At 36.6% G+C, this 26,960-nt stretch overlaps 1 protein-coding gene across 2 annotated transcripts in view; it reads left to right on the top strand.

The window, feature by feature from the left end:
- The window catches only part of Slc30a6 (solute carrier family 30 member 6), a 38,126-nt gene that overhangs the window by 4,024 nt on the left and 7,142 nt on the right, over window positions 1–26,960 (top strand). The window contains exons 3-13 of one of the 2 annotated variants that reach the window (XM_003472891.5): window positions 2,594–2,678; window positions 3,450–3,492; window positions 7,956–8,021; window positions 12,336–12,416; window positions 12,887–12,922; window positions 13,566–13,660; window positions 17,415–17,463; window positions 17,976–18,095; window positions 21,122–21,224; window positions 22,299–22,346; window positions 23,536–23,604. In XM_003472891.5, the coding sequence (XP_003472939.2) occupies window positions 2,594–2,678; window positions 3,450–3,492; window positions 7,956–8,021; window positions 12,336–12,416; window positions 12,887–12,922; window positions 13,566–13,660; window positions 17,415–17,463; window positions 17,976–18,095; window positions 21,122–21,224; window positions 22,299–22,346; window positions 23,536–23,604 (795 nt within the window). Of the gene's footprint in view, window positions 1–2,593; window positions 2,679–3,449; window positions 3,493–7,955; window positions 8,022–12,335; window positions 12,417–12,886; window positions 12,923–13,565; window positions 13,661–17,414; window positions 17,464–17,975; window positions 18,096–21,121; window positions 21,225–22,298; window positions 22,347–23,535; window positions 23,605–26,960 lie in introns of those variants that run through there. The other variant, XM_063230178.1, reaches the window with a different exon arrangement.

Below are 26,960 nucleotides of genomic sequence, written 5' to 3'. Positions count from 1 at the left end.
CTCTTGGACAGAAGCTTTATTTCTCTCCGTAGATAAATCCTTAAAAAAATTATTGCACAAATAACATATGAGCACTAAGTTGTAAGATTAATAGAAATTGCTGTTGGCTGTCATGCATGAGTTTGCACAACAGCCTGCATACTTGTATTTTTGCTTTTACCCTCTTTATCTCTTTGTTTGGCTCAAGCTTCTCTGCAGACCTGGTTTTGCCCATCCCCATTTACCCTGGGCTTTTTAAGTAGACTTTCTGGTACCATTGAAAGAAAAGAAGAAATTCCTGTTGATTGCACCACAGTTTTTATTTTTCCATGTTGGATAAGCATTTTTTATGTAAAATTCCTGTTTTGATGTTCATTTGTTTGCTTTGATGGGAAGAAAAAAGGTAAGTTAAAAGTTTTTATTTTAATTCTAAAGTGTCTTAAAGAGAATGTTCTGTCTTAGAGTTGCTTTTAATTTTTTCCCTTTTTTTTTTGAGACAGGGTCTTGCTATATAGTGCTGGCTGGCCTTGAATTCATTGGCCAGCTCAGGGTAGCCACAAACTCACAGTGATCCTCCTGCTTCAGCCTCCCAAGTGCTGAGATTACAGGCATGTGCCACCACACCTTGCTCCATTTTATTAATTTTTTTTAAAAATTAAATGAATGTACTTGTAAGCCATGTTGACTCATTTTTAACGTAAAACAGGAGTACTATATCATGCGTTGATACTGTAAATAAAAAGATGTGGTTAATGTCCTTTTTGACTGCATATATAAAGCTCCTAATTATTGTGCTGTTTTTGTTCCTCCAGTATTGTCTGAATTAAAAGTTCTGTGAGGGCGATGGCTACGCCTGTTTCACACTTTTTATAGGCATGCAAAATCTGCACCCAATATATATTTAATGGGTTGTAAGTAAAGGCAGTTTCAGTGCAATGTAGTAATATCAGTGACATTGGCCTTGCCTATGAACTAAACTGAAAATTTCTTTTTTTTTTTTTTTTTTTTTGTTATTTACTGTTACATCCCTGGTTTCTAAAATCTTGGAATATAATTAGAACTCAGTTTATGTTTAGTGTTTGGAAATATTATCATTCCCTTAATATTAAAGAGCCAAAGGTAGAGAATTCACCTGAGCCAGGTGTGGTAGCGCACACCTGTAATTCCAGCATTCTGGAGGCTTAAAACAGGAGAATCTTTGCAAGGGTTTCTTTTTCTTTCTTTTTTTTTTTTTTATTTCAAGATTAGAAAGAGAAGAAAATGAAGGGAAAAAAACCAAAAAAATTTCAAAACACGTCAGTTGGGGAAACAATGATACATACATTGCAGATTGTCATCCCCAAATCATTCACCCAGAGCACAAGATATCCACATTCAATTGTCTGAACACTATCAGCACAAATGTTTCTCTTTAGCGAACTCAGGGAAATCAGTAATATAACTATCTTAACTATTTTTTACATACATACACATGCACATGTTTTTTCTTTTAGCTTCTCATGCCAGTAAAACAATACAATGTGTCTTACACATATGTCTTCCTCATGTCACTAATCAGTATGTTCTTAAGTTGCATCCATTTATCTGTAAAACTCTCCAGTTTATCTTTTTATGGCTGAGTAATACTCCATTATATAAAATATCATATCTTTTTTATCAATTCCCCAGTCAATGGGCATTTATGTTGTTTCCAAGATCTGACCATTATAAACTGTGCTGCTATAAACATGGGTGCACATACATCACTGTGGTATGATGTTTTTAATTCTTTTGGGAAGATACCCAGAAGGGGACTAGCTGGATTCAATGAGGTCTCTAATCCTAGTTTTTTGAGGAATCTCCACATTAATTTCTACAGTGGTTGCACCAGTCTGCATTCCCTACCAACAATGGCAAAAGATTCTTTTTTCATCACAGCCCCTCCAGCATTTTTATTGCTTGATTTCTTGATAGTAGCCGTTCTTTCTGGGGTGAAATGGAATCTCAGTATTGTTTTAATTTAGTATGTTTAGTATGTTGTTTTAATTTAGTATGATGTTGGCTGTTAGTTTGTCATAGATGACTTTTATCAGATTGAGACAAACACCCAGTAGCTTTACCATTATTTTTACATACAAATTTACAGAGAAAAAAATGATCAACATACATGTTTTTCTCAACTATTTGGGAGTTTCTGTGTCAATTTATTTTCTCTTAAAAATTCCCCCTCTGAAATTATTCTTTTGGATTTTTATATTATAAAAATATTATAATAATAATAACTTGTTTGATGATAACTTTGTTAAATATAGGGTTTTTTGTTTTTTGTTTTCATACTGGGACTTGGGCTCTTAACCTTTCACTTGCTACTGAACTATATCTCCAATCTGGTTTGCAGAGACAGACCCTTACTGTGTAGCTCAGGCAGGCCTCCGCCTGAAACTCGTAGTGACCCTCCTGCCTCAGCCTCCACAGTGCTTAGGTATGACAGGTGTATACCACATCGTCTGACCAGTTTTTAGAAGGAAGTTCTGCTTGTTCTTTTGAATGTTAAGAGTATGAAGTCCAGCAACTTGAATGGACCCAGTGAAATTGATTAGCAGTGTACAGATAAAAGTGATTTTCCTTTCCACAGTCCTGGAAGATACTGCTCTTTGGTGTAATAAACTTGATATGTACCGGCTTCCTGCTTATGTGGTGCAGTTCTACTAATAGTATAGGTATGTCACCATTTTTATTTTTATGGAGCTTGTTTCTCTTTTATTTTTCTGATTTTAAATAAAGATGTATTTTCTTTGTATAGAATATACAAGAAGAATACACACACACACACACACACACACACACACACGCACGCGCGCGCACACACACACACACACACACACACACACACACACACACACACACGGGCTTTCTTCAGAGAAAATGTGTTTTACAATGCCCTGTAAGCTATAAAGTTTGGTTGATTTTTTTAGGATTTTATTTTTCAAATAAAGTGCTGTTTTTAAAACAAAGCTTTCAATTCACATGTGAAACTCATATCTTTTTAGTGTGAAGATTAAAACTAATTTATTCAGTTTATAAGTAAGATTTTTAGGTTTCTTTTCTTTTCGTTAGCAAAGGAATTCTGTAATTCTTTTCCTTGTCTTGACTGCTGATGTTTTGATGTATTATCATTTGCTACCTGTTAGTATTTCAAATAGTACTGAGGTGACAGAATAGCCAGAAACTCGATCACGTGACTTTTGAACATTTTTGAACATTTGTTGTTTCATTTTTTTCTAGTGCAAAATCAGATTCTAAAGTGAACTTTTGTAGTTACCAGCACTGGCTACATGTATTAAGTAAATTTATAGATAATTGCCAATGTATAAGGTTGATTATTGACTTTTTTGCTAATGGATAGTTTATGATATGAACAGTTTTGATGATTTGCTGTATTTTGTTAACACTAGGTTAAGTAACATTTTAATCTTTTTGCTGTTTTGCAGCTTTAACTGCCTATACTTATCTGACCATTTTTGATCTTTTTAGGTAAGTTTTTAAAAATCTCCTTACAGTTTTAGGATTTGTTATACTACATTCATGAAATTTTCATTGCTCAAAGGAAAACAATTTGCTAAATAAGTAAAATTATCTACACAATGTATACACAGTAACAACTAGAGCTATAATGAAAAAAAAATCTCATGTCCACAACAACCAAAAAGATAAATGCCGAGGCATAAAAAACTTCAAAATGATTCTGAAGGACAAAAAATGAAATACCTGGAAAAGTAGAGAAGTTAAAATATATACTTACATAGGATCACAGAAAGGTCAGTTCTCCCAAACTTAGGCCAAGCTCATTTGAATATTTTTAGTTCCTACTTAGCATGGTTTCCTTTCCACAAAAATCTTCTTACCTAGGGTCAACAGCAATCCAAATATGTTAAATGGAAAATTCCAGAAATAAAGAATTCATAAATTTTAAATTGCATACCATTTTGAATAGCATAACACAGTCTGGCACTGCCCTGCTCCATCCAGCCCCACAGGAACATCCCATCGCCCAGTGTATTTGTGCTGTGTAAACAGCTGTTAGTGAGTTAGCAGCTCTGTTACCGGGTCAGCTCTCTATTGTGCTATGCCCACGCTTGTGTCCATGTAAGCCTTACAAAGTAGCACAGGCTGCGTAACGGTGCCTGTGTCAGTCATTCACCTGATTTCACTCATGATACAGGCCCTTTTCACCTCATATCATCACAAGAAGGGTGAGTACAGGATAATAAGATTGACGCAGAGAGAAAGACCACATTCACATAACTTTGTTGTATATTATTACATTCTATATTTAACATATTGTTAATCTCTTACTATACCTGCCTTATAAGTTAAACTTCACACTTTGTACATACAGGAAAAAATAGCATATACAGTATAAGGTTTGGTACTATCCACAGTTTCAGGCATCCAGTAGGAGTCTTGGAACATATCTCCCACAGAAAATGGGAATGCAGATGAAAGAACAGAATAAAATATTTCCTGATAGAGTGGAACACTTAGGAAAATTCAGCACGTGATAATCGTGGGGAAGATGGTACAAATCCTAGAAGTCATGAAAATGCTAAATTCAACTGTATTAAAATTGGAAAATATAGACAACAAATATCACCATAAACAGAACAACTTATCATGGTATGTCTCAACCAAAAGACTAATTTGGGTAATATCTGAAGTATTTTCAGTTTAAGAGCTGGGTGTAGTGGCACATGTCTGTAATCCCAGCACTCAGGAGGGTGAGACAGAACTGCCATGAGTTCAAGGCCACCCTGGGCCACATAGTGTGTTCAGATCTAGCTGATCTACGTAGCAAGACCCTGTCTCCAAAACAACAAGAAGCCAGGTGTGGCAGCACATACCAGTAATCCCAGCATTTGGGAGACTGAGATAGAAGGGTTGAGAGTTTGTAGCAGAATGAGATGAGACCCTGTATAAGAAAAGAAAAACTTAAATAATAAAACATTTAGAGGATGCTTGTGTTGGGGAAATGGGTGCTGTTTTGTTTTTTGAAAAATGGCTTTACTGCCAGGCATGGTGGTACACGCTTGTAATCCCTGCACTCACGAGGCTGAGGCAGGAGGATCACTGCAAGTTCGAGGCTAGCCCAGCCTACAAAGTGAGTTCTAGCCAGCCTGAACTGCATGGCGAAACCCAATCTCAAGAGACAAAAAAAAAAAAAAAAAAAGAAAGAAAGAAAACAGGAAAAGAAAAGAAGGGAGCCAGTGGTATAAGTGCCTGCCTGGCAAACGCAAGGTTGTGAATTTGATCCCCAGTACCAAAAAAAAAAAAGAAAGAGAAAAACAGCTTTACTGATATAAATCATATGCCTTACAGTAATATTTGTTATATTCCTGGACTTGTACAGACATCATCAGCATCTTTTTTTTTAACATTTTCATTAGCTCAAAAATACCTCATTTGTCTTAGCCATTACCCCCTAATTATTGCATTCTCATCCTTGGCTCAAGGCAATCACTAAGATACTTTTTTCCTCTTTAGATTTGTCTGTTCTGGACATTTTATGTAAATGGAAGCATAATATACAGTCCTGTCTGAGTATCTTCTGAGCACAGAGTTTTTACCATTTTTTTGTAACACATGTCGGTAGCCTATTTTTTTAATTATGAAAGTATACTGCTATCTCATTCTATTTATCTGTTCATCAGTGAATGGTATTTCAGATTGTTTCCAGTCTTTGACTATTATGAATAATGCTGATGTGAATATTTGTTATAAGTTTTTGTTTAGATGAAGATTTCCTTTCTTTTTGCAACTGTATCTGGGGGTAAAATTATAGGATCATATGATAGCTCTATATTTATCCATTGGAAGAATTACTATACTGTTTACCACATCATTTTTTTAGTACATGATTTTTCTTTTCTATCATGACTTTTATCAAGATCTGAATTCCTTGCATCTTTGCAATTATTATTTTATTTATTTGTTAACTAGTTTTGGATTTTTGAGAGAGAATCTCACTATACAGTTCAGACTGACCCCAAAAATTCTCATCTGCACTTGCCAGGAATACAAAAATCATCTAGTCATTCCAGACCAAGTAGATTTTTAGCATAGCTTCTGTCTCAATACCAAATTTTGCTGCTGCTTTTGAATTTGAATTGAGGCTAGCAGACAGTAAGAACTTTGTCCTGTTGACTGTAAAGTGTACATTGGGAGTGTCACTAGCAGACTTCCATTGAAGCTGATGTGGGGTACTCAAGGACATTCCTGGAATCTGAGGACACCAGTTTAGCTGGGCTGCAGGACCAGAGCATGGTAGGAGCCCAGGCCTCGCTCCTGTGTGGCTGTCTTCTGCGTGGACTCACATTTGTTGCATATAAGTCAGATTCCTTTCTTCCCAAGTCCAGGGAGAGAAGTATACATATTGTTCCCAGCTGTCACATTTGCATTTCTGCTGTCTAAGAAAACAAGCAAATTAAACCTGGAATCTCTTGTTTCCAATTCCAGATTTTGTGAAACCAGGATTTTCACCCATTTTAGGTCAGGTGTTTCAGGTGCCGGCCTGCCAGTGAACTGTGGCCTGGGAACAGGGTCATTTAAAAACATACAGGGGTAGCTCGCAAGTGTGTAGGTGGGCTGTATGTGTGTGAGGGGACAGTTAATAAGTAGGAAATGAGGAATTGTAAGCTACGGAGACAGCCTCTGGTCTCTTTTGAATTTTCATATAAAGATTGCACAATACACACTTAGATGTTGATGTCTTTAGGCTGAGCATCACCAGGAGTTTGAGGCCAGCCTGGACAACATAATAGGACCCTACCTATATAAATGATAGGAAATAGGGAGATAAATCTTGTGCAAATGAGAAGGGAAATGACAGATGGACAGAGAGGAAGGGGAGGGGAAGGAGATGAAAAAATTGAAAGTGAAAGAATTAAGATGTGTTATATACACATACAAACTCCACACAAGGAATGTTATCATTATGTACTGCAAATGTACTAATAAAAAAATTTTAAAAGAGTTATTAAGGCTGTCTTTTCCATAATCTGGTAAGTAACCATACTAAATTGAGTGTACTACAGATAGATACTCGTTACTGAATTTCATACTATAAGTCATTTTTGGGGCTGCAGCATTAAGTGCTTGCCTGGCAGTACAAGGTTGTAAGTTTGATCCCTGGAAACAAAAAACAGACAAACAAACAAAAACTCAGCTGTAATAAGTTGTTTTAGAGTGAACTTCCACTGCATTTGGAAAACTAATGTATATTTATAAAATTCAGCTAAGTGCGGTGGTGCATGTCTGGAATCCCAGGACTCTTAAGAAGCTGGGACAGGAGGATGGCAAGTTTGAACCCAGCTTGAGTAACTCTGATTTAGTGAGACTGTCTCAGAATAAAAACTGTTAACAGTGTAGCTCAGTGTGCAGTACTGAAAAAAAAAGTCCAGATGTTATGAATATTTGGTTTAAGTTTTAACAAAAATAAAGTTGATTAATAGTAAAATGTATTATTTATGCTAGAATAAAATATATTACCATTAGCTGGGTGTGGTGGCACATTCCTGTAATCCCAGCACTTGGGCGGCTGAGGCAAGAGGATTGTTGCTAATTTGAGACCAGCCTGGGCTACAAAGAGAGCCCAAGGCCATCCTACATTGCATAGCAAGTCCCTGTCTCAAAAAGACCCTCCCTCGCAAAATATATATGTATATGTTATATTACCATTGTTGTATCTTTTAAAAATTATCCTCAGTTATAAAAACCATTTAGCTTGGAGAAAGTATGGGTATTAATGCTATTTCTGGCATATTAGTAAATTATGATTGCAGTTTCTTCACATGTTAAAAGTTTTTCGGTTATAAGTTATTAGAACTTATAGTAATATGGATGACTTAACTTTCAACAACCTAGGAACTCTGAAAACTATGGTAGCATGTTATCTTTTAGCTTGAGTTCTAATGCTAAATTATTTTTTCTTTTTTACTCAGTTTAATAACATGTTTAATAAGTTACTGGGTAATGATGAGGAAACCTATCCCTGTCTATTCATTTGGGTAAGTTCAAATGAGTTTACATTGTTAATTTATTGTTATTAAAATAATTGTACATTCAAGAGCAAACTATAGGCTTGGGAAATAATTAATGCCTGCTTAGTGACATATAATCAAATAGTAAAAGTACATAGAGAAGCCTCTTCTGAGAGGATTCTAGAAAAGAAATATGAATATTTAAAATATAAATTAAAGTGGAATGTTTGCATTCAGTTCTCTTATGTTTGATAAAGAAATGTTAACATAAAATGATCACATTGTGTTAATATTTTGAGAATCTCTTAGTGGAAGTATGATCGATTTTAATGTAAGTGTATCTTTAGATGTTAATGTGATATAATATTCTTTGGTGCAGATAGTTTTTTTATCTTAAGACTTCAGATTTATGATAGCAGTGAAGAATCTGAGATTTTTGTGCTTAAAGTTTGGGAAATTACTAAAGGTTGATGGGCCTGGGGATGTGGTTCAGTGGTAGGGTTCTTCCTTACATGCACACGACTCTGGGTTTGATCCCCAGTACCACCAAAAGAAACAAATTATTGGAAGTCGAATGTTGGAACTCAATATTGTGGTACATGCCTGTAATCCTGGCAATTCAAGACGCTAAGGCAGGAGAATCAAATTCAAGGCCACGCTAAACAATGTGGACCCTTTCTCAAAATAAAAAAATAAATCGATTAAAAAGGATGAAGATGCAGCTCAGCGGTATAGTACTTGCCTACTATTCGCAATGTCCCGGGTTCAGTCCTAGTACTAACCAAAAGATAAAAAGAAATTTGGAAGATACTCTTTAATACTAGAGGTTTTTATAACATATGAGAAAAGATACAGAGTGTTCTCCAGATTCAAAAGAAAATAGAATGAATGAAAATTTTTACTTCAGTAAAGAAATTCTTGGACCAAACTTGCCCTTCACCATACCAGTCACCAGGGTTATATTTTTTTGAGGAAAATTAGATTTTATTTACTTAAATAATGGCATAAAATAACCTGAAATTTTAATGTAAAATAAGGATATTGATAACTGATACCACTGACATTTGATAAGAGTTGGACTATTACTTTAATAACCAGTTTTGAGGCACAGATATCCAAATGTGAAAATCTGTTACCCTAGGTCAAAACTTTTGTTTGCAAGTGGCAAAAATATAATTTAAAGTTATTTTGAGGAGCTGGGGATTTAGCTCAGCAGCATAAGCACCTGCCTTGCAAGCAGGCGGTCGTGAGTTCGATCCCTGGTACCAAGAAAAATGAAAAAGACAAAAATAAATAAATAAATAAATAAAGTTATTTTGAGGGAAAATTGGGACTTTGATAATTATATAACTAAAACTATGGGGAAACAGTTTTGGACCCTGTAGGTATTATCTCTTTCTTTTCTTTTTTTTTTCTGTTTTTTTTTTTATTATCTCTTTCTTACATCTGAGTCCTGCTTTTTTCTGCATGTCAGTTTTATTCTCTCAAACCACTTCACTCCACCAACCTAGCCAGACCTTAACTCCTCTCTTCTCATCTTCATCCTAGAGAATAAATGACTTATCCAGCTGTAGATCAGAAAATCAAGAAAAAATTATTGATTGCATTTGTTGCAAACACGGTCTCTTTTTGCAGTGCTGGGGATTGAATGCAGCGCCTCATATAAGCATGCATTCGGCCATAGAGCTACACACCTGCCCATATATCAGATCAGTTACTGTGGATAGGGCACAGGGTCAGGGAGGGGCATGGATGCTCCCATTCTGGTCCACTTGCTTAAAATGATCAGAAAGACAAAGAGCAATTCAGTAATGAGCACTGGTATTGGAATACTATATTGGAATAGCAATTACTACTAGAAGTATTGCCTATATTTAATGATTCCAAAATCCAGTTTTCCAGACTTGAAAACTATCTATAATTCAGACTTATCTCTTTGACAACTTCACATGGACAATTAAATTGGTATCTTAAATTTAGGATAGCATTCTTGGTTTCTTCCTCTAAACTCTGGTTCTCTGTAGTTTTACCTGTCTTGGTAAATACCACCAGCACTTTGCTGCTCAAAGATTTCTGGACATTTTGCTCGATTATTTTCTCTCAAAACACATCAGGAATTAGCCCCCATCCACATTTGTATCTCCTCTACTATCATGCCAGATCAAACTACCATCATTTCTTGCCTTGACTAATGTATAACATCCTAACTGGTCCCTCATGCTTCTGTTGTTTATACCCACTAAATCCATTCTCCAGCTAACAGCCAGAGTGTTTAACTCACTATCACACTTTCATACTTTCTTTTAGAACCGTCCAGTTGTTTCCCAGTATACGAAGCTAAAGTCTTCACCTTACTTCCCTAATTTGTGTATCATTTATATGAGCTGGTTCCTGCCTACTTTTCAATTTAAGTATTCTCATGCCCTCTGTACTCTACTAACTTACTTCTGTTTTGTTGTGGTTTTTTGTTTGTTTGTTTGTTTTTTGTTTTTGTCTTTTTCCTTTTAATTGGTACCAGGGACTGAACTCACGACTGTCTGCTTGCAAAGCAGGCGCTTATGCCGCTGAGCTAAATCCCCAGCCCTCTTGTTATGTTTTTTAACTTATTCTTGCGTTAGGACCTTTGTACAAGTTATTCTCTGTGCCTAAAATGCTCTTTACCTGAATCTTTGCAAGACTGGCTCCATCTCGTTATTCAAATCATAGTATCACTAAATTCTAATGTCTTTAGGTGACTGGATAAAAAAATTACTGAATAGTTTTTCTGTCTCACTCTTTAAATAATAGATAAGAGAATTTACCTGGTTTTCTCTTACTTCCTTGTGCAACTTGATGAATTTTAAGAAATAATTATATGTCTGTAGCTATCCAGATGATGACATAAAACATTGCAAATCCCCAGCAGTCAACTCTGAATCAGACCTTGCCACAGTATATAATATTCTGACACTGAGCTGTAGTTTCGTCTGTCATTGAGCATCCTATAGATGAAACCTCATATAATGAAGTTCATTCCTGTTCACTGCTCTTATGTTCCATTATAGGGATATAACACAAGTTGTTTGTTTAAATGTTGAAAGGCATTTGGGTGATTTTCAGTATTTAGCTATTATAAAACTACTAATGAACATTCTTGTGTACTGTGTACTCATTTATGTTGTATATATTTCTTTGAGTGGAATTAGTCAAGACTTACATGTGTTCATTATTAGAGAATAAGATAATATTTAACGGTTTTCCTTAATGGTTTCAGCAGTTTACAGTCTTAGAGTTCCAGTTGCTTCATATTGTTGGAAACCATTTTATCTTTTTTTTAAGCATTAAAAAAAATTGGGGCAGTGTTCACTAGTATAGCATTGTTATTGTAAGTTATTTTTCTTTTCTTTTTTTGGTAGGGGGAATCAAACTTACTACCTTGTGCTTGCTAGGCAGGCGCTATGCCACTGAGCTATATCCCCAGTCCTAAGTTATTTTTCTTTCTTTTTTTTTTTTTTTTTTGGTACCAGGGATAGAACTCATGACCTCACGCTTGCCAGGCAGGCGTTTATGCCACTAACCTAAATCCCTGGCCCTAAGTTATTTTTCTTATGACTAAACACTAAACTTATTTCCTTGAGGAATTTTAAATGTTTATACTTACCACAAATTGTGCTTGCTTGAGCAGCACAAATACTACGCTTACCCTAAGTACTGGTATTATTAGTCTATGTATTGTCGGAAAAATCAAGATGAGCAAAAAAATAGCCCAACCTCCAGCATATTGTGTAGGGATTGCATGTAAAGAATACACATAATTCAATGCAGTTTTTTGTAGAAAAGAGAGGTAATAGCACAAGTGGTTAAAATTATGAACTCTGGAGTCAGTGCTTGAATTTGAAAATCTTATTTTTCCACTTGCTAGCTGTATGGCTCTGAGCATTTACTTTTGTTCTTTGTGTCCCAAGTTATTATCTCTTCCAAAAAAATAATAAATAAATGAGTAAACTGAGCTCATCCTTGTGAGTACTTTAAGGTTTAAGTAAAATTGTATGTTAAGCACTGTCCAGTGTGTAACATAAGGTACGTAAATTGAGTACTAGCTATTGTTGTGATAATAGTTATTCCTAGGAATAACTGACCATAAGTGGGTCCTAGGAATATTGTACAAATACTCTTTTTAAATTAATTTTGATTTTTATTGTTTTTTATTCTTCCATTAACTATTCTGTTCTAACAGTGTTTCAGTAATAGGCTACACATATGTACATTAAATGCGAGAATGAATGACTGTCCGAGTATTCTGTGAACACTGCTTTGTGAGTTGAAAGAATTCTGGAGATCAAATTAATTTTCTGATTTCAGGTTTGAAAGATTGGAAGTCCTAGCTGTATTCGCCTCCACAGTCTTGGCCCAGCTGGGAGCCCTGTTCATATTGAAGGAAAGGTACATTTGTGTATATTATTCTAACTCCCACCCATGGCACATTTAGAAACATGAAACAATCCAGTGAGACACGTCTGATTTGAAGGTATACAAATTAAGATGATAGATGTCAGAGTCCTTGATAGTGTAATTTCTTCTTATTTCTCATAGTTTTTCTCCTTTTTCACTTATTTTGTTTCTCTTTTTGATATTACTAAACTCAGTCACAGCTGAGAATGAAAGAAAAAAGATTTAGTCAGACGTATTTTAGTCAGACTTGTTACAACCCATGGAGACAGGTTTGGTACAGAAAGATTGACATGAAATATAAAGGGTAATTTGTGGGTCTCGTTGCCTCATCATTGCTACTAATAGTTGAATATAATATTAAAAGATTTTTTGAACTTTAAAGTAGATTAATTATGCATTTAATATAGTTGTTAGTTTTATAGTTGATAGGACTTATTAATGTACTTTTTTCTCTCTTTTAGTGCAGAACGCTTTTTGGAGCAGCCTGAGATACACACGTGAGATTTATTTTTAATATAACTTATAATTTGCTAATACGTTTGATTCTAATTACCATTCGATGTATTATTTAGAACAATTGCTTTGTCCAGCATTAGTGTTCAGAGTATGACAATGTACATTTCACTGGCATTTCAAAAACAATCCTTTCAACAGTTCCCAAGCCGTGGACACTTCACAGGATCTCAGCTTAGGTCCTTCATTATTCACAGACAACTGCCACGCCAATCTCTGTTGTCTTATAATTTCAAATTTCGCCCCCAAATCTTTCTTCATACCTATGGAAAAAAATACTGTGTACATTACCATATTCTTGCCAAATCTCTGAGCATTACTTTAGTCATTAAATTCAGGAAAATCTGATTTATACAACATAAGCCAAATACCATTAATATTGATTCAGATTTATAACGTCGATCACATGTAACAAGGTGTTAATGCTAAGAGTCCTTTTGTGTCCTTTGTATGAAGGAGCATCAGTAGACAGGGCGTAGATTATGCACTTAGAATGCAAGCTCAGATTCTGTCTCTGGAAATACAAAACCAGTGAAGCATCTCTTAGCTTCTCTACATACTGAAATGATATATTCATATTACCAAGAAAAAAATAAAGGTGAATATGTCAATTTTTGTTCTTTTCAGGGGAAGATTATTAGTTGGTACTTTTGTCGCTCTTTCTTTCAACCTGTTCACGATGCTTTCTGTTCGGAATAAACCTTTCACTTATGTCTCTGAAGGTATGTGTTTTATTTATTATTAATTTAAAAAATACAATTAATTTCATATTAAAACATTTTTTCTTTGTTTTATTAATTCTTAAATCAACAGGAAAGTGTTTTGTTTTGTTTTTTGTGGTACCGGGGATCGAACTCATAACCTCACACTTGCCTGCCAGGCACTTATGCCACTGAGCTAAATCCCCAGCCCAAAAGTATATTCTGAAAAGGATAGTTTTCTAAGTCTTTTTCAGATATATATATTATTTTACTTTATTTTATTTTATTTTAGTCTTTTTGAGTCATGATTTCACTATGCAGTTCAGGCTGGCCTTGCACTTGCAGGGATACTCCTACCACAACCTCACCACCATGACTGGCTTCATCAGAGAATTGTAAAACAAAGTCTCCTTAGCCCAAACTTAGAAATAACACATTTCTTAAAAGCAGACAGAATTGGCAAGCAGGGTAAGGCCAGCACTTGTAAGGTTGAGGCAGTGGGATCATCACAAGTTCCAGACTAGCCTGAACTACATACTGAATACTACATACTTGTCTCAAAAATACACTCCCCTCTAAAAATTAAATTAATTTTGTTGGTGTAGGCATGGTAATGACAAAAAAATAAATAAAAATAAAAACAGACCCAAGGATTAGTGCAACAGGTAAAAAGATGCAGAAACAATTCTAGGCATACTCAGCCACCTTATCTTTGACAAAAGTGCCAAACATCTTCGCTGGAAGAAAGATAGCCTCTTTAATAAATGGCACTGGAGGGGCTGGGGATTTAGCTCAGCAGCATAAGCGCCTGCCTTGCAAGTACGCAATAGTGAATTTGATCCCTGGTACCAATAAATGAATAAATAAATAAATAGTGCTGAAAAACTGGCTTTCCAAATGCTGAAGATTAAAACTGGACCCACTTACCATGCACTGAACTAAAATCAAAATGGATCAAATATCTAAATATTAAAACAGAAACACTAAATCTGCTGGAAGATAGAATAGGTAGAACTGTTGAAGACATTGGTGTAGGCAAAGACAAAATCCCAACTGCACAGGAAATATCACAGAAAATCCACATTTGGGGGGAAAAAAGAATATCTGAAATCTCATCTTATTAAAAAGCTTGTACATAGCAAAAGAAACCAACAGAGTAAACAGACAACCCACAGAACAGGAAAAAATTTTGCCAGCTATTCCTCAGATGAAAGACTAAAATCTAGAATATATAACAAACTGGAAAAAATCAGAGTCTCATCCAAATTTAAAGACCCAATCCAAAAATGGGCCTCTGAAATGAAAAGGTATTTCTCAGATGGAGTAGAAATAGCAAATAAATACATGAAAATATGTTCAACATTCCTGATCATTTGAGAAATACAAGTTAAAACGATACTGAGATTCCATCTCATCCCAGAAAAAATGTCTGTTATCAAGAAATCAATAAGAAGTGCTGAAAAAAAAAAAGAAGTGCTGGCAGGGCTGCAGGGAAAAGGAACCTTTCCCCACTGTGGTGGGCGTGCAGACTGGCGCAATCAGTGTGGAGATTCCTTACAAAGCTGAAACTACAGGTTCCATTCAACCCGGCTATTCCCCTTCTTGGTACCTTCCTGAAAGAATCAGAAGCATCCTGCCACAGCAACATGTGCACACTCATGTTTACAGTGGCACAATGTGTAGTAGCTTAGAGCTGCCACAGAGAAGGATAAGCTTGAGACATTTCTGGTAAATGGATGCATCTTGAGACCATACTCTTAAGTGAAGTAAATTGGACACAAGATTAAAAGCTACATTGTTTCTCTGGTGTGAGAAACCAAAAGTATAAATTAAGACCAAAATGTATAATAGATATTGAGAAGTGAGGAGAAAATGTTCAAATGTGAAAGGGGAACAAGAGAGGAGTGAGGGAGAAAGGCAAGAGGGACACCAAAAAAGAGAACAGAAGGGAAAATGGATGTGAAGCTTGTGTAGATAAGGAAGAGAAGAGGAGTTGAAGAGGGGGAGGGGACGGAGGAAAGGCCGAGGGAGGGGTGTGGTGTGCAGGTGCACGCGCCCCGTGGGGAGTGTTACCTCTACCTTAGATAGACGCGCAAAATAAAGATGCAAGAAACATGGTGTACTTTTAACATACACAGTGATCACATCGTAGGAAATTTGTACCTGTATGTGTTACATCTTCTTCTGTTTCCCCATTTTCCTCCCTTTCAATCCTTCCCCTCTTCATTTATGAAGTTTTCTTTCTGTTGTTTTCCTTCCGTTTTTTGTCCCAATCCTTCCTTTTGCCCTCCTCCTCCCTTGTCTCCCTTCCCATTTGAACATTTTCTTCCTTCTTCCCAATATCTATCAACATTACGTTTTGTATTTCCTCCCAAATAATTTTTGAACAAATGATTTTTGAATGCTTGCGTGAGTATTGTTAAGCACTCGTTTACGCATTTCCAGCTTTTTCCTTTATAACCTATGATAATCAACCTCTTTATATCAAATTCTTCATGTACGTTTTTAGTCTTTACAAGAAATTATAATTGGAGTAAAAATACTTTGATCTGTATGTGGTTCTGAGGGTCATTCCCGGGACTTTAGGCATGCTAGGCAAACACTTCAGCACTGAGCTATACCCCAGACTACAGTATTGTTTAAAGGCTTTTACATCTGTCACCAAGTTTTTTTCTAAAAGGGTTATGTAGCTCATATTTTTTATTAGCTGAAAACCAAGATTGGTGACATTACATGAAATTTGTGTGGGAAATGATAGTGAACATTTTCTATCAAGTACTCTGCTAATTTGCTTTACATACAGTGGCCTGTTTCATTCTCAGAAAAAGTAAATAATTTTATTATTTCCACTTTACCCTGAGTCACTTAAGAGATCTGATCACTTGCTCAAAGCCACACATCTAGTTATGGGCAGACTATGTGATTTGAAGCCAAGAGTTCTGACCATCAATTCTCTCTCTCTCTCTCTCTCTCTCTGTCTCTCTCTCTCTCTCTCTGTGTGCGTGTGTGTGTGTGTGTGTGTGTGTGTGTGTGTGTGTATGCGCCTCTCTTCCTCTCTCTGTCCTTTTTAGTCTTTCTTAATTGCTCTGCTATTCTGTGTATGACTTGCCAATCTTTTTTACATCATGGTACACATTAAAAAAATAAGTATTTTTGTAGTCCTCTAGGATAAACAAGAGGATACTTTTGCCCAGAGGTTATTCCAGGGATTGTAATTGGCAGATATGTTTACGTGTATCCAGATCCCCACCTGCCTTTACTGAGGGCAGAGGAAATTAACAATTGGAATACAACCCACTCTCAGCATGCTAGTTCAAAGCTCTGCTTCATAGTATAAAAAGCCTTTAAACCTTAGGCTGGGAGTTTGGCTTGGTGGTAAGACACTTGGCCAGCATGCATGAGACCCTAGGTTCATCCCCAGAACCCCCCCAAAAATTTGATAGGGATATATAAGGTCATTGACCCCTTCAAATCAGGTGTCTATTGTAGTTGAAACTGGTTTTTTGTTGTTGTTGTTGTTGTTTTGTAGTACTAGAAATGGAACCCAGGGCTTTGAACATGTTAGTTAAGTGCTCTACAGCTGAGCTATATCTCTAGCCCCCAAAACCGCTTTTGACTTAGTATCTTAAGGACATGAAAAAGGAAAAAGGAATAGCATGTCTTTTTTAAATTATACAGTTACTGCCAAAGTTATTTTTAAAATGAAAGAACTAAAATATTTCTAGAAGTGATTAATTCTTCTATTATACATAATTTAAATATTTTCTTCTTAAAGCTGCTAGTACGAGCTGGCTTCAGGAACATGTTGCAGATCTTAGTCGAAGGTAAGAGGTGGAATTTCATGATATGCATAATTTAAAAAGAATTCCCAAGAAATGTGTCTAGTCCAGGAACTCACTTATTGCTGAAGTTACTGTGCAGACTGAAGAGATTAGACTCAGTCTTCCTGTCTTTATAGGTAAATGAACCTCGTTCTCAAGTCCTTTTTGCTTTCTTTAAGAAATATATTATTGCTTAGTGGCATAAGTGCCTGCCTGGCAAGTGCAGGGTCCTGAGTTCGATTCCTGGTACCAAAAAGAAAAAGAAGATGTACCTTATAGCTGGTGTGGTGGCACTACACACCTGTAGCCCCAGAAATTGGGAGTTTGGGGCAGGAGCATCCCTGCAAGTCTGAGGGCAGTATGTGCTGCATCGATTTCAAGGCTAGCCTGAAATACCTAATGAGACCCTATCTCAAAAACAAAAGTACGCTATTTGATACTAAAATGCAAGTTATCTTTTACAAGGTTTTCATCAATATTATGTGAATTCTAATGATCACTCTGTTTCGTTATAGCTTGTGTGGAATTATTCCAGGACTTAGCAGTATCTTCCTTCCCCGAATGAATCCATTTGTTCTGATTGATCTTGCTGGAGCATTTGCTCTTTGTATTACGTACATGCTCATTGAAATTAAGTAAGTATTTTTTATTGTCGTCATGTGTGTTTTTGATTCCCGAGGCCTGGCCTTGAAGGGCATCAACAGGAAAGATTGGGTTCAGTCTCCTAGCACAGTTGCTAATTACCTGTGTAACATTGATCAAATCTTGTCCTCAGGTGCCTTCATCTGAAAAATTAAGGGGGTTGGAGATTGGGTAAATATTTCTTAACCACAATCCAAAACACAGACTAGAAGCTATTCAGATTCTATATTGCTGACCAGATGAGGTGAACAGGGAAGAGGATAGTGACAAGATCTGAGCAGTGGCTGATCCTGCTGGCAGAGGAAGTGGGTGTGAAGCAGCTTCCTAAACCCTGAAGGCTCTTCCAGACTCCGTGTGTACAACACCGAGCACTTTGGGAGCTAACATGTGTTTCATCTGTATCTTTTGGAAGTCCTGTCTGAAAAAATGGGTTCTGCCGTGGCCACAAAAGAAAAGCCAAACATAGTATGATGTTTTACACGCTTCACAAATCAGCCACCTTTATGTTTAAAATATTTGAAAGAAATTTTCAGTACCAAAAAATAAGTAAATAAACATTTTAATAAAAAAAATTAAAAGATCTTAAAAAATAGAGTCCATAGTACTTTAACCTTAACATTTTATACTGCGAGTCTGTTTTTCATATCTTCTAAATATTGATGTCCTTAATCTGTCTTTAATTAATATTCTTATATTAGTATTATAATCTGTCCTTAATTGGTATATTCTTGTTTTACATATTCTCCTAAATATCATATATAATTATTTATTTTTTATTTATCACGTCTATGAGAATTCCCAAATCTTTTTTTAGCTCAGATATTATTAAATTCCAAAGGGCGTTATCTTCATAACTTCAGTTCATGGCTGTGATTGTTTGATTTTACATAGCATAATATTTCCAAGTTTCGTCTATTATGTAGCACATATTAGAATTAAACGTACCTGTTTTCTTCTGTCATCAAAACAGTTTTTCTTGTTTTCTATTTCAGTGAATGATGCTATTATCTGTTAAATGTATTTGTTTTTTAAAAATTTTTTTTTGTCTTTTTGAGACAGGGTCTGGCTATATAGTTCAGGCTGGCTTTGGGCTCTCTGTAGTCCAGGCTGGTCTCCAACTTGCAACAATCCTCTTGCCTCAGCCTTCCAAGTGCTGGAATCACAGGAGTGCACAACCATGCCTAGCCTTTAAAATCGTTTTATAAAATGATGCATAACATAAAGTTTATCATTTTAATCACTTTTAAGCATACAGTTTGATGGTGTAAGTAATTCACATTTTTGTGTAACCATCACCACCACCCATGTCCAGAGCTTTTCATCATATCTAACCGAAGCTGTACATGTGTTAAACCATACTTCCCCATGATCACTACTTTCTCGGCCTCTAACTTCAGCTAAACTACCTCGTATAAGTAGAATCATACAGTAGTTGTCTTTTTGTGATTGTTTTATTTTACATAGCATAATATTTCCAAGTTTCATCTATTATGTAGCATGTATTAGAATTTTCTTCCTTTCTCAAGGCCAAATATTGTTTCACTATATGAAAATACTGTATTTGGTTTAGTCATTTGTCTATAAATGAACATTCAGTTGTTTTAATTTTTGGCTATTATAAAGTGCCACTCCAAACACGGGTATGCAAGTATTTGCTTGAGACTGTGCTTTCTGTCATTGGGGGTATATACCTAATAGTGGATCATAAGATAGTTCTGTGTTTAATTTTTTGAGAAACTCCAGGTCCTTCTCCTCCCTCTCCCCCTCTCATTGTTCTTCACGCCAGGTCTCATTGATCACCAAGTATCATTTAATCTTTCCTTAATTTTTGTCTCTCTTTTCCCAGTTTGCTGTGCCAGCTAAAGCTTTTCTCATCATTTCTTGACTTAAGTAGTATAATCGAGTGTTCTCATTTTGATCGTTACTCATCCCTAGTTCTGTACTGTGACTGATGTGATTATTTTTAAAATCACCAATTGGGACGCAGTGTTCTCCTATTTCAAGCCCCTCTCCTTTGCATATTGGTAAAAAATTAAAAGCATGGAGTCCTGTGATCAGGCCTCTAACGACTGTACTAGCCGTCTCCGTCCATACACAGTTTGTGGTTTCATTGCTACATCAGCGTTTCCATGTGTCCTTCATTGTCTAGAACAGTGATGGTGAACCTTAGAGCTTAGGGATACAGACACCCGCTGTGACACGCATGCCGTAGGTTCAGCCCCACTGGTCTCGGATGTCTTCCTCCCTTTTTCTGGAGTGCTGACCTCCTCTTTATCCTTAGCCTTTCTGGATTATCCCCAGGCTGTACCTTGTTGCTCCATCTTCTGTGTATCCTTGACACCCTTTAGAGATTTTCACTTTAGTATCCAGTGTGCTTTATTTTTTATTGTTTTTAGAAATTCCTGCTGTTTCTCAGACGGGATCTATGTCTTACTGATGGTTCCAATCTCAGGAAATGGGAAAAAGTGAAGAGTGCAAGATCAGCCTGTGACTTTGACATTTTGGTCTGTTTTGTTAATAGAACTTCCGCAGCCTGCACTGTTGATGAAATGCTGCTGTTCTGCCTCAGTTTTTCTGTAACAAATCCCTGCAGAGTCATAGTTTGGGGAATTTTTGAAGTTTTTATTGAAATAATTATTGTTTACAGGAAAATTGGTAGAATCCCTGGTTAGTTCCATTACTCTGTCTGTATCAGAAATTACTATATCGTCTTTTGTCTGTCTCAGGCAAATGGAAAGAAATCCTTCTAGGTGACAAGATTGAAGCATTCCTAGTGAGAAAATGCTGAGACTTTTTCATCATCATTTCTCCAAACTGATTAACATGATTACTGTTTCTCCACCAAACTTTGACAAGAAGCCATTCTAAGGCTTTACCCCTTTGCAGAATCCCCTTCCTGTATTGCAGATTTGTGGATTAAAAAAAATTCTCGTGCTTTAGAAAATGAATGTCCAATAGATTGAATTGTAAGATGGCCATGAAACACCATTTAAAATTCAGAATTGCTTTCTCCTTTTAGTAATTATTTCGCTGTAGACACTGCCTCTGCAATCGCCATCGCCCTGATGACATTTGGCACCATGTATCCCATGAGTGTGTACAGCGGCAAAGTACTGCTCCAGGTAAGGACTTGGAATGCACACGCTCGATGCTAGTCCTGTTGCCCACCAAACTGAAATGTGTATTTTCCTCTGTCAGATTGTAAAGCTTTAGTAACTAGAGGCCCTGTCAGAAATGAAATCAGATAATAACATCTGAAATTCATATAGTAAGAACGAGGTAGAATTCCATTGATCAGTAAAGTAGTAGGTACAAACTCTTCTGTCTTTCTATTCCATACAATCATAAGTTTAAGCTTATTTATCTGTAACAATATGTTAAGCAAAATTAATATTACTTAAATTTTTAAAATATTTTCCCTCAGTAATGTGCTTTGGCTATTGTATAATGTGATTGTGATTGTTTTCTTATTTCTTGTCACTAGATCAGACTTTTAAATTTTTGACTTAAAATAAAAGATGACAAATTGCTACTTAGCGAAACAGTAAGAGCCTTAATAGACAAGCCCCTTAATAGAAAGATGGTCTCCTAGCCGGCGTGTTGGTGCTCACCTGTAACCCTAGTATTCAGGAGGCTGAGGCAGAAGAATTGCTGTGAGTTTGAGGCCAGGCTGGACTGCATAGTGAGATCAAGAGCAACCTAGAACATGCAGTGAGACCCTGTCTCAAAAAAAAAAAGGAGTCTCCCAGGGTGGGATATGTATGTAAGCGCTGTTCTTGCTTCTGTCTCTTGCTTCTAATCCTGGTGCCTTTTCTAAACCTCGCTATGGGTAGTAACTCAGTTTCCAAAAGCAGTAATAACAAGAAGGTGATAGTGATATACCCTGTACAAAATGTTACTTTTTTGGCCATTTGTTGAAGATTTTTGTTGGTTGGCTGGTTGATCTTTTAGGTTGTATTTGGTTCTGGAGATATGATCTTATTTGGGAGATTAAAAGAAAAACCAAACAAACAGAAAACCAGAGCCTGGTGTTACCCGTAGTGAGCCAGTTGAAATCTCCCTTCCCTAAATCATGATAGGAACAGGGCAAAAGCAGTAACTGGTTCATAATCCACTCAGAGGATTTCAGGACTGTTGTTGCAAGATTTTTATCTCTCTAGGCTATTCACACCTTCTTTTCTTTTCTTTTTTCCCAGACAACACCACCCCATGTTATCGGTCAGTTGGACAAACTCATCAGAGAGGTAAGGTGCAATAGTGAATAAAACCATTTTCCTTTATACTAAGGAAGGCGCAGTGTGGGTTCCTGCAATACTTTATTCAGTGTTACCTAGAATTTTATTCTAGGTGTGTTTTATTCTTTATAACAACCCAATAAAAGATCTGACAGAAGGGTTGGGGATTTAGCTCAGTGGCATAAGCACCTGCCTGGCAAGCGCAAGGTTGTGAGTTCGATCCCTGGTACCACAAAAAAAATCTGACAGGGTCTGGGGGTTTAGCTCAGCGGCATAAGCACCTGCCTTGCAAGCAGGCGGTCGTGAGTTCGATCCCCGGTACCGATAAAAATGAAAAAGACAAAAAAAAAAAAAAAATCTGACAGAGACAAAATTAGAAAAATTTGAGGAATTTCTCAGTTTGAAAATCAAATTTGCTTAAAATATAGAAGGCATAAGCCAAACTAAAAATCCTTCCCTTTTAAAAACTATAGAAGAAAATTATCTAAACACCATCCTGTGAGCTATACAAATTCTGTTGACTTTTCTGATTCTATATTTAAATGTAGGATTTTGATAAAATTTAAAATTCACTTTTACATGATATTTTACTACCTAACATCTTGTACTGTGGATTTGGACTTTCTGTTATGTTAGTCTGTTAACTAAGGAGAAAAGAAGATAATTGATTTGGATATTGGAACTCTTCTAAACTCCTGGTTGTCAGTATCACAAAGGCCACTTTTCCCAACACAGTTGACAACTGTCTCAGCCAGGGAAGCCTGGCGCTATATGTGCCTTCTGTGCCTCTGTGCCCGTGGGCAACATACTCTGCCTGCCCATGGAGTATCCTGACAGGTCATCCAAATAATACTCTGTGTTGTGTAAAAATTTGTTATAAGGGAATTCAGAGAAAAAAAAATTGATTGGCAGAAAAAAAAATCGATAAATTATACTGATAAAATCAGAAAGCAGTCATACATTGTTGGATGGTGAGGAAAACGTGTTTACGAGTCAGCACTCATGATCTCATTCTAGAAGGATGGACCAATCAGGAAGTAGTGTCTTGATTGGGCGCAGATTTCTCTTGGCTTATGAGCTTCCTTGTACAGGGTTTGGGCATGTCACTTAAGTCTTAAATCAAATCCTTAATGTGAGCTCTGTTATATATGTCAAATGAAAAAAATTCTGATCACTTCTTTAATATGTTGTTGATTAGGTATCTACCTTGGATGGAGTTTTAGAAGTCCGAAATGAACATTTTTGGACTCTAGGTTTTGGCTCATTGGTATGTTTTTGACATATTACTTTATATATACTTAAAAACATAGTTTTAAATTTTAAAACAGAAAAAAGTCATTAATGCTTTTGTAGAGCCTTTGTTTCCCATTTGTGTTCAATACTTTTTAAAGGTAGATGGTTTCACTTACCTAATTGAGATTGAGTGGTTTTTTAAAAAAATCTTCAATCTACAGTTGATATTCGTAGTGGATTGCTCAGATAAAAAAGATTCATAGTCGTCATAATTCCTAACTATGAAAATGTTGCAAAAAAAAGTATAAGGAGGGTTGCTGAGCATTCAAGGCCAGCCTCGGCTACAAAGTGAGTTCAAGCTTAGCCTGCACTACACAGCACGACCCTGTCTCAAAAAGACAAAAAAAAATTCAAAAATTAAGAGTACAAATATAGATTTTCCTTGTAACTATAGTTCAAATTTTGGAGATCTTGCCAAATGTTAAATAGTTGTAATAATAAAATGCTAAGTAATTGTAATTTATACTTGAATATAAACATTCATATTCTCTAATCCAGTTTGAACTTCATTATCAGAGAAACTTTATTATGACATAGCTTTACTTCTCTAGGAGTGACAAGGGAAATGTAGAAAAGTGTCCCCCTTCCGATAACTTGAAACACCGTAATCCCATCATCTAAGGAAGGAGGGCTGCTGCTGAAGTCTTACTGGTTAAACTTGAATATTAATTGTCCTTTAAAAAACTTTATATTTGCACTTCTCAGTTGGTATGTTAGTGTCCTTGAGTCATTGAATACACTTCTACAGTGTCACATTTTAAAAAACAAGGTTTCACTTTTTAATCTTTTTGAAGTTAGTCCATTTTAGACATACATCGTGAGAGATTCATCAAGAGGAATTTCTGCCTGTACCGAAGTTGCCTTGCCCCTCCTGCCTTCCCGTTTCCCTGCAGCCGCTCATTCCCTCCTTATCGACATGGCTTCCTTCATTCTGGTTTTGCAGCCTCCTCCTCACCCTCCTTTGTTTTCCTCTTTTGACGTTTCCTTCCCAGTGTCTCTCTCAGTGCCGGTTACACAGTTTGGTCCCTGTTTACACTTCGGGTTCCTCTCACCCAGCTCCCCGCTCTCTGTGGCAGCGCAGCCCTCCGTGTACAGACACACGCGCGCACACGCACTCCTGCATCCCTCATCAGACGACGGGCGTGTGGGCTGTTCCGAGTCAGCCTCACAAACTGAGCCACTGTAAACACGGGCGTGCGCTTCCACTGTCGTCTCATTTCTCTGATTTTCTTATTTTATTTATTTACTTTTTGTGATTTTCTAGCAATAATTTTCGTTCTTGTTTCACATTTTTTGGCTTGTTCTGGAAAAAATAGACTATAATTTTTATCTGATTTGTAATTATGTCCTTGTGGTAATCTTATAATCTGTTTTATATACGTTTTCTTGTAGTAACTTTATGTGAGATTAGGCTTTGGTTGTTTTCTCCAGCCCATTTTTATTTGAAATTAGTTTTCTTAAACTTTAAAATTAAGAGTGATTTATATATATATATTCATAGTTTGAGAGCTCCTTCAGATAGTGAAAATTTCTCCTTCTGACTGTTCTTTATCTAAATGAGCCTTCTCTATCCTGTTTCTCTGTTGCACTGCTCAATGTGGGTTTTTCCCTAGTTTTGTTTTGTGTTTGTTTGCTTCTTCCTCTTCCTCTTCTTTTTCTTTTTCTTCTGTTTCCTCCTCTTCCTCTTCCTGTGGGCTTTGTCCTATAAAGCAGTTTTGCTTGCTTGCTTTTGAGAGCTTACAGGGCTCGGGCCACTGCAACCCTACAGACTTCACCCCAGACCCAGTGTGTCCCCCACCAGTGAAATGTGCAGCACCTTCCTGGCTTCAGCTGCCCCTCGAGTGGGCTGTCCTAGGTTTTCATTAAGTACCAGTTCGCTGATTTGGGGTATTACAGGTTTTGATATGCAAGTTTTATAGCTTGTATTTGAAATTACAATGGGATACCATTTTGTTTAGTTTTCCTCTTTCTGTCTGTCTGTCTTTCTTTTTTATGGTATTGCTAAGTTTTCAACTTTGCTGTCTTTATTTGTTTGTTAAGGATATTTGACCATTTCAAAAACTTGTGCTATCTTCCAAGAATCCCAGCATAATTTTTTATGCCTATAGAGTTTTAGTTTTTGTTTGTTTGTTTTTTAAAGAGGAGTCTCGCTTTGTACTGCAGGATGGCCTTGAACTCACTATGTAGCCCAGGCTGGCCTCAAACTTGTGGTAATCCTCCTGCTCAGTGTCCCCAGTGCTAGGGTTATAGGTATGTGCCACCATGCCCAGCTCCTTGATTATTCTTTTTTTTTCTTTTTTAAGACAGGGTTCCCCTATGCAGTTCAGGCTGGTCTTGAGCTCACTTTGTAGCCCAGGCTGGTCTCCAATTTGCAGTGGTCCTCCTACCTCAGTCTCCCAACTGCTGGTATTATGGATGCGCACTCCCACACCTGGCTTCTGTGATTATTCTTGAAGATTTACATTTTAAAGTGGTTTTTGAGAGTCAAAAGCAATCACATTGGGCTGGGGATTTAGCCTGCTTGGCTGTAAGCACCTCCTGGCAAGTATGAGGTCATGAGTTCAATCCCCAGTGCCAAAAAAAAAAAAAGCAGTCACATTTTTATGGCTTTTAATGTAACATGCCAACGATTGCTTCCCATTTGCTTATCCTGATTTATCTTCCCCCAGTAGTGTATTTAGTTTTTCACCATTTTTTAATTGCACCAAAGATAGTAATATGTAAAAAAGACAGCATTTCTTAATCTGAATGGCTCATAAACATAAAAAGTACAGTCAGCTATTCAGAATTTGGTTATCTGGAAACCACATCTGTGTAGTCCCAGCATAAAATCTAGGAAGTTATAAAAAGAAGCTTTAGAGCTCCCAAAAGTTGATGTCATAAAAGCCTTGTTTTTTAAAAAACGTTTATTTTTATTAGTACACTTTTGCAGTTTGTAATAATTACATTCACCGTGAGAACTCGGTACACTATATAACACATCTTAACCCGTTTTACACCCCCTAAGCCTAAGTTTAATACATGTGTCACCCTCATAGGAGACTCTTCAAACTCATATTCTAAATGCTTTTCACTGACTTCTCTGTCCAACTGAAAGAGGATGCTGTGTCTTCCACACTTTTGTATAGTGTCGAGGATAAGTGGTCGTGTCACAGAAAAGGGAAGAATCGGCGGTGACGGTGCCTAGACACGGCTGTGGGACGCGGGTGCCGCCTCTGTCTCATGGGGACAGTAGTGCCACGCTAGGCCTTCTGAGTCATACATTGAGATACACCAGAATTACGGAAATTCTCTGGCTAATTTATATACACTTATTGTCTTGTAATAAGT

Source organism: Cavia porcellus, unplaced genomic scaffold (assembly GCF_034190915.1).
Source record: "Cavia porcellus strain 051 isolate PalLab524CR breed Dunkin Hartley unplaced genomic scaffold, mCavPor4.1 scaffold_1, whole genome shotgun sequence".
Classification (NCBI taxonomy): Eukaryota; Metazoa; Chordata; class Mammalia; order Rodentia; family Caviidae; genus Cavia; species Cavia porcellus.
Note: the sequence above shows the minus strand (reverse complement) of the source record. Positions and strands in the feature narration are given on the sequence as shown.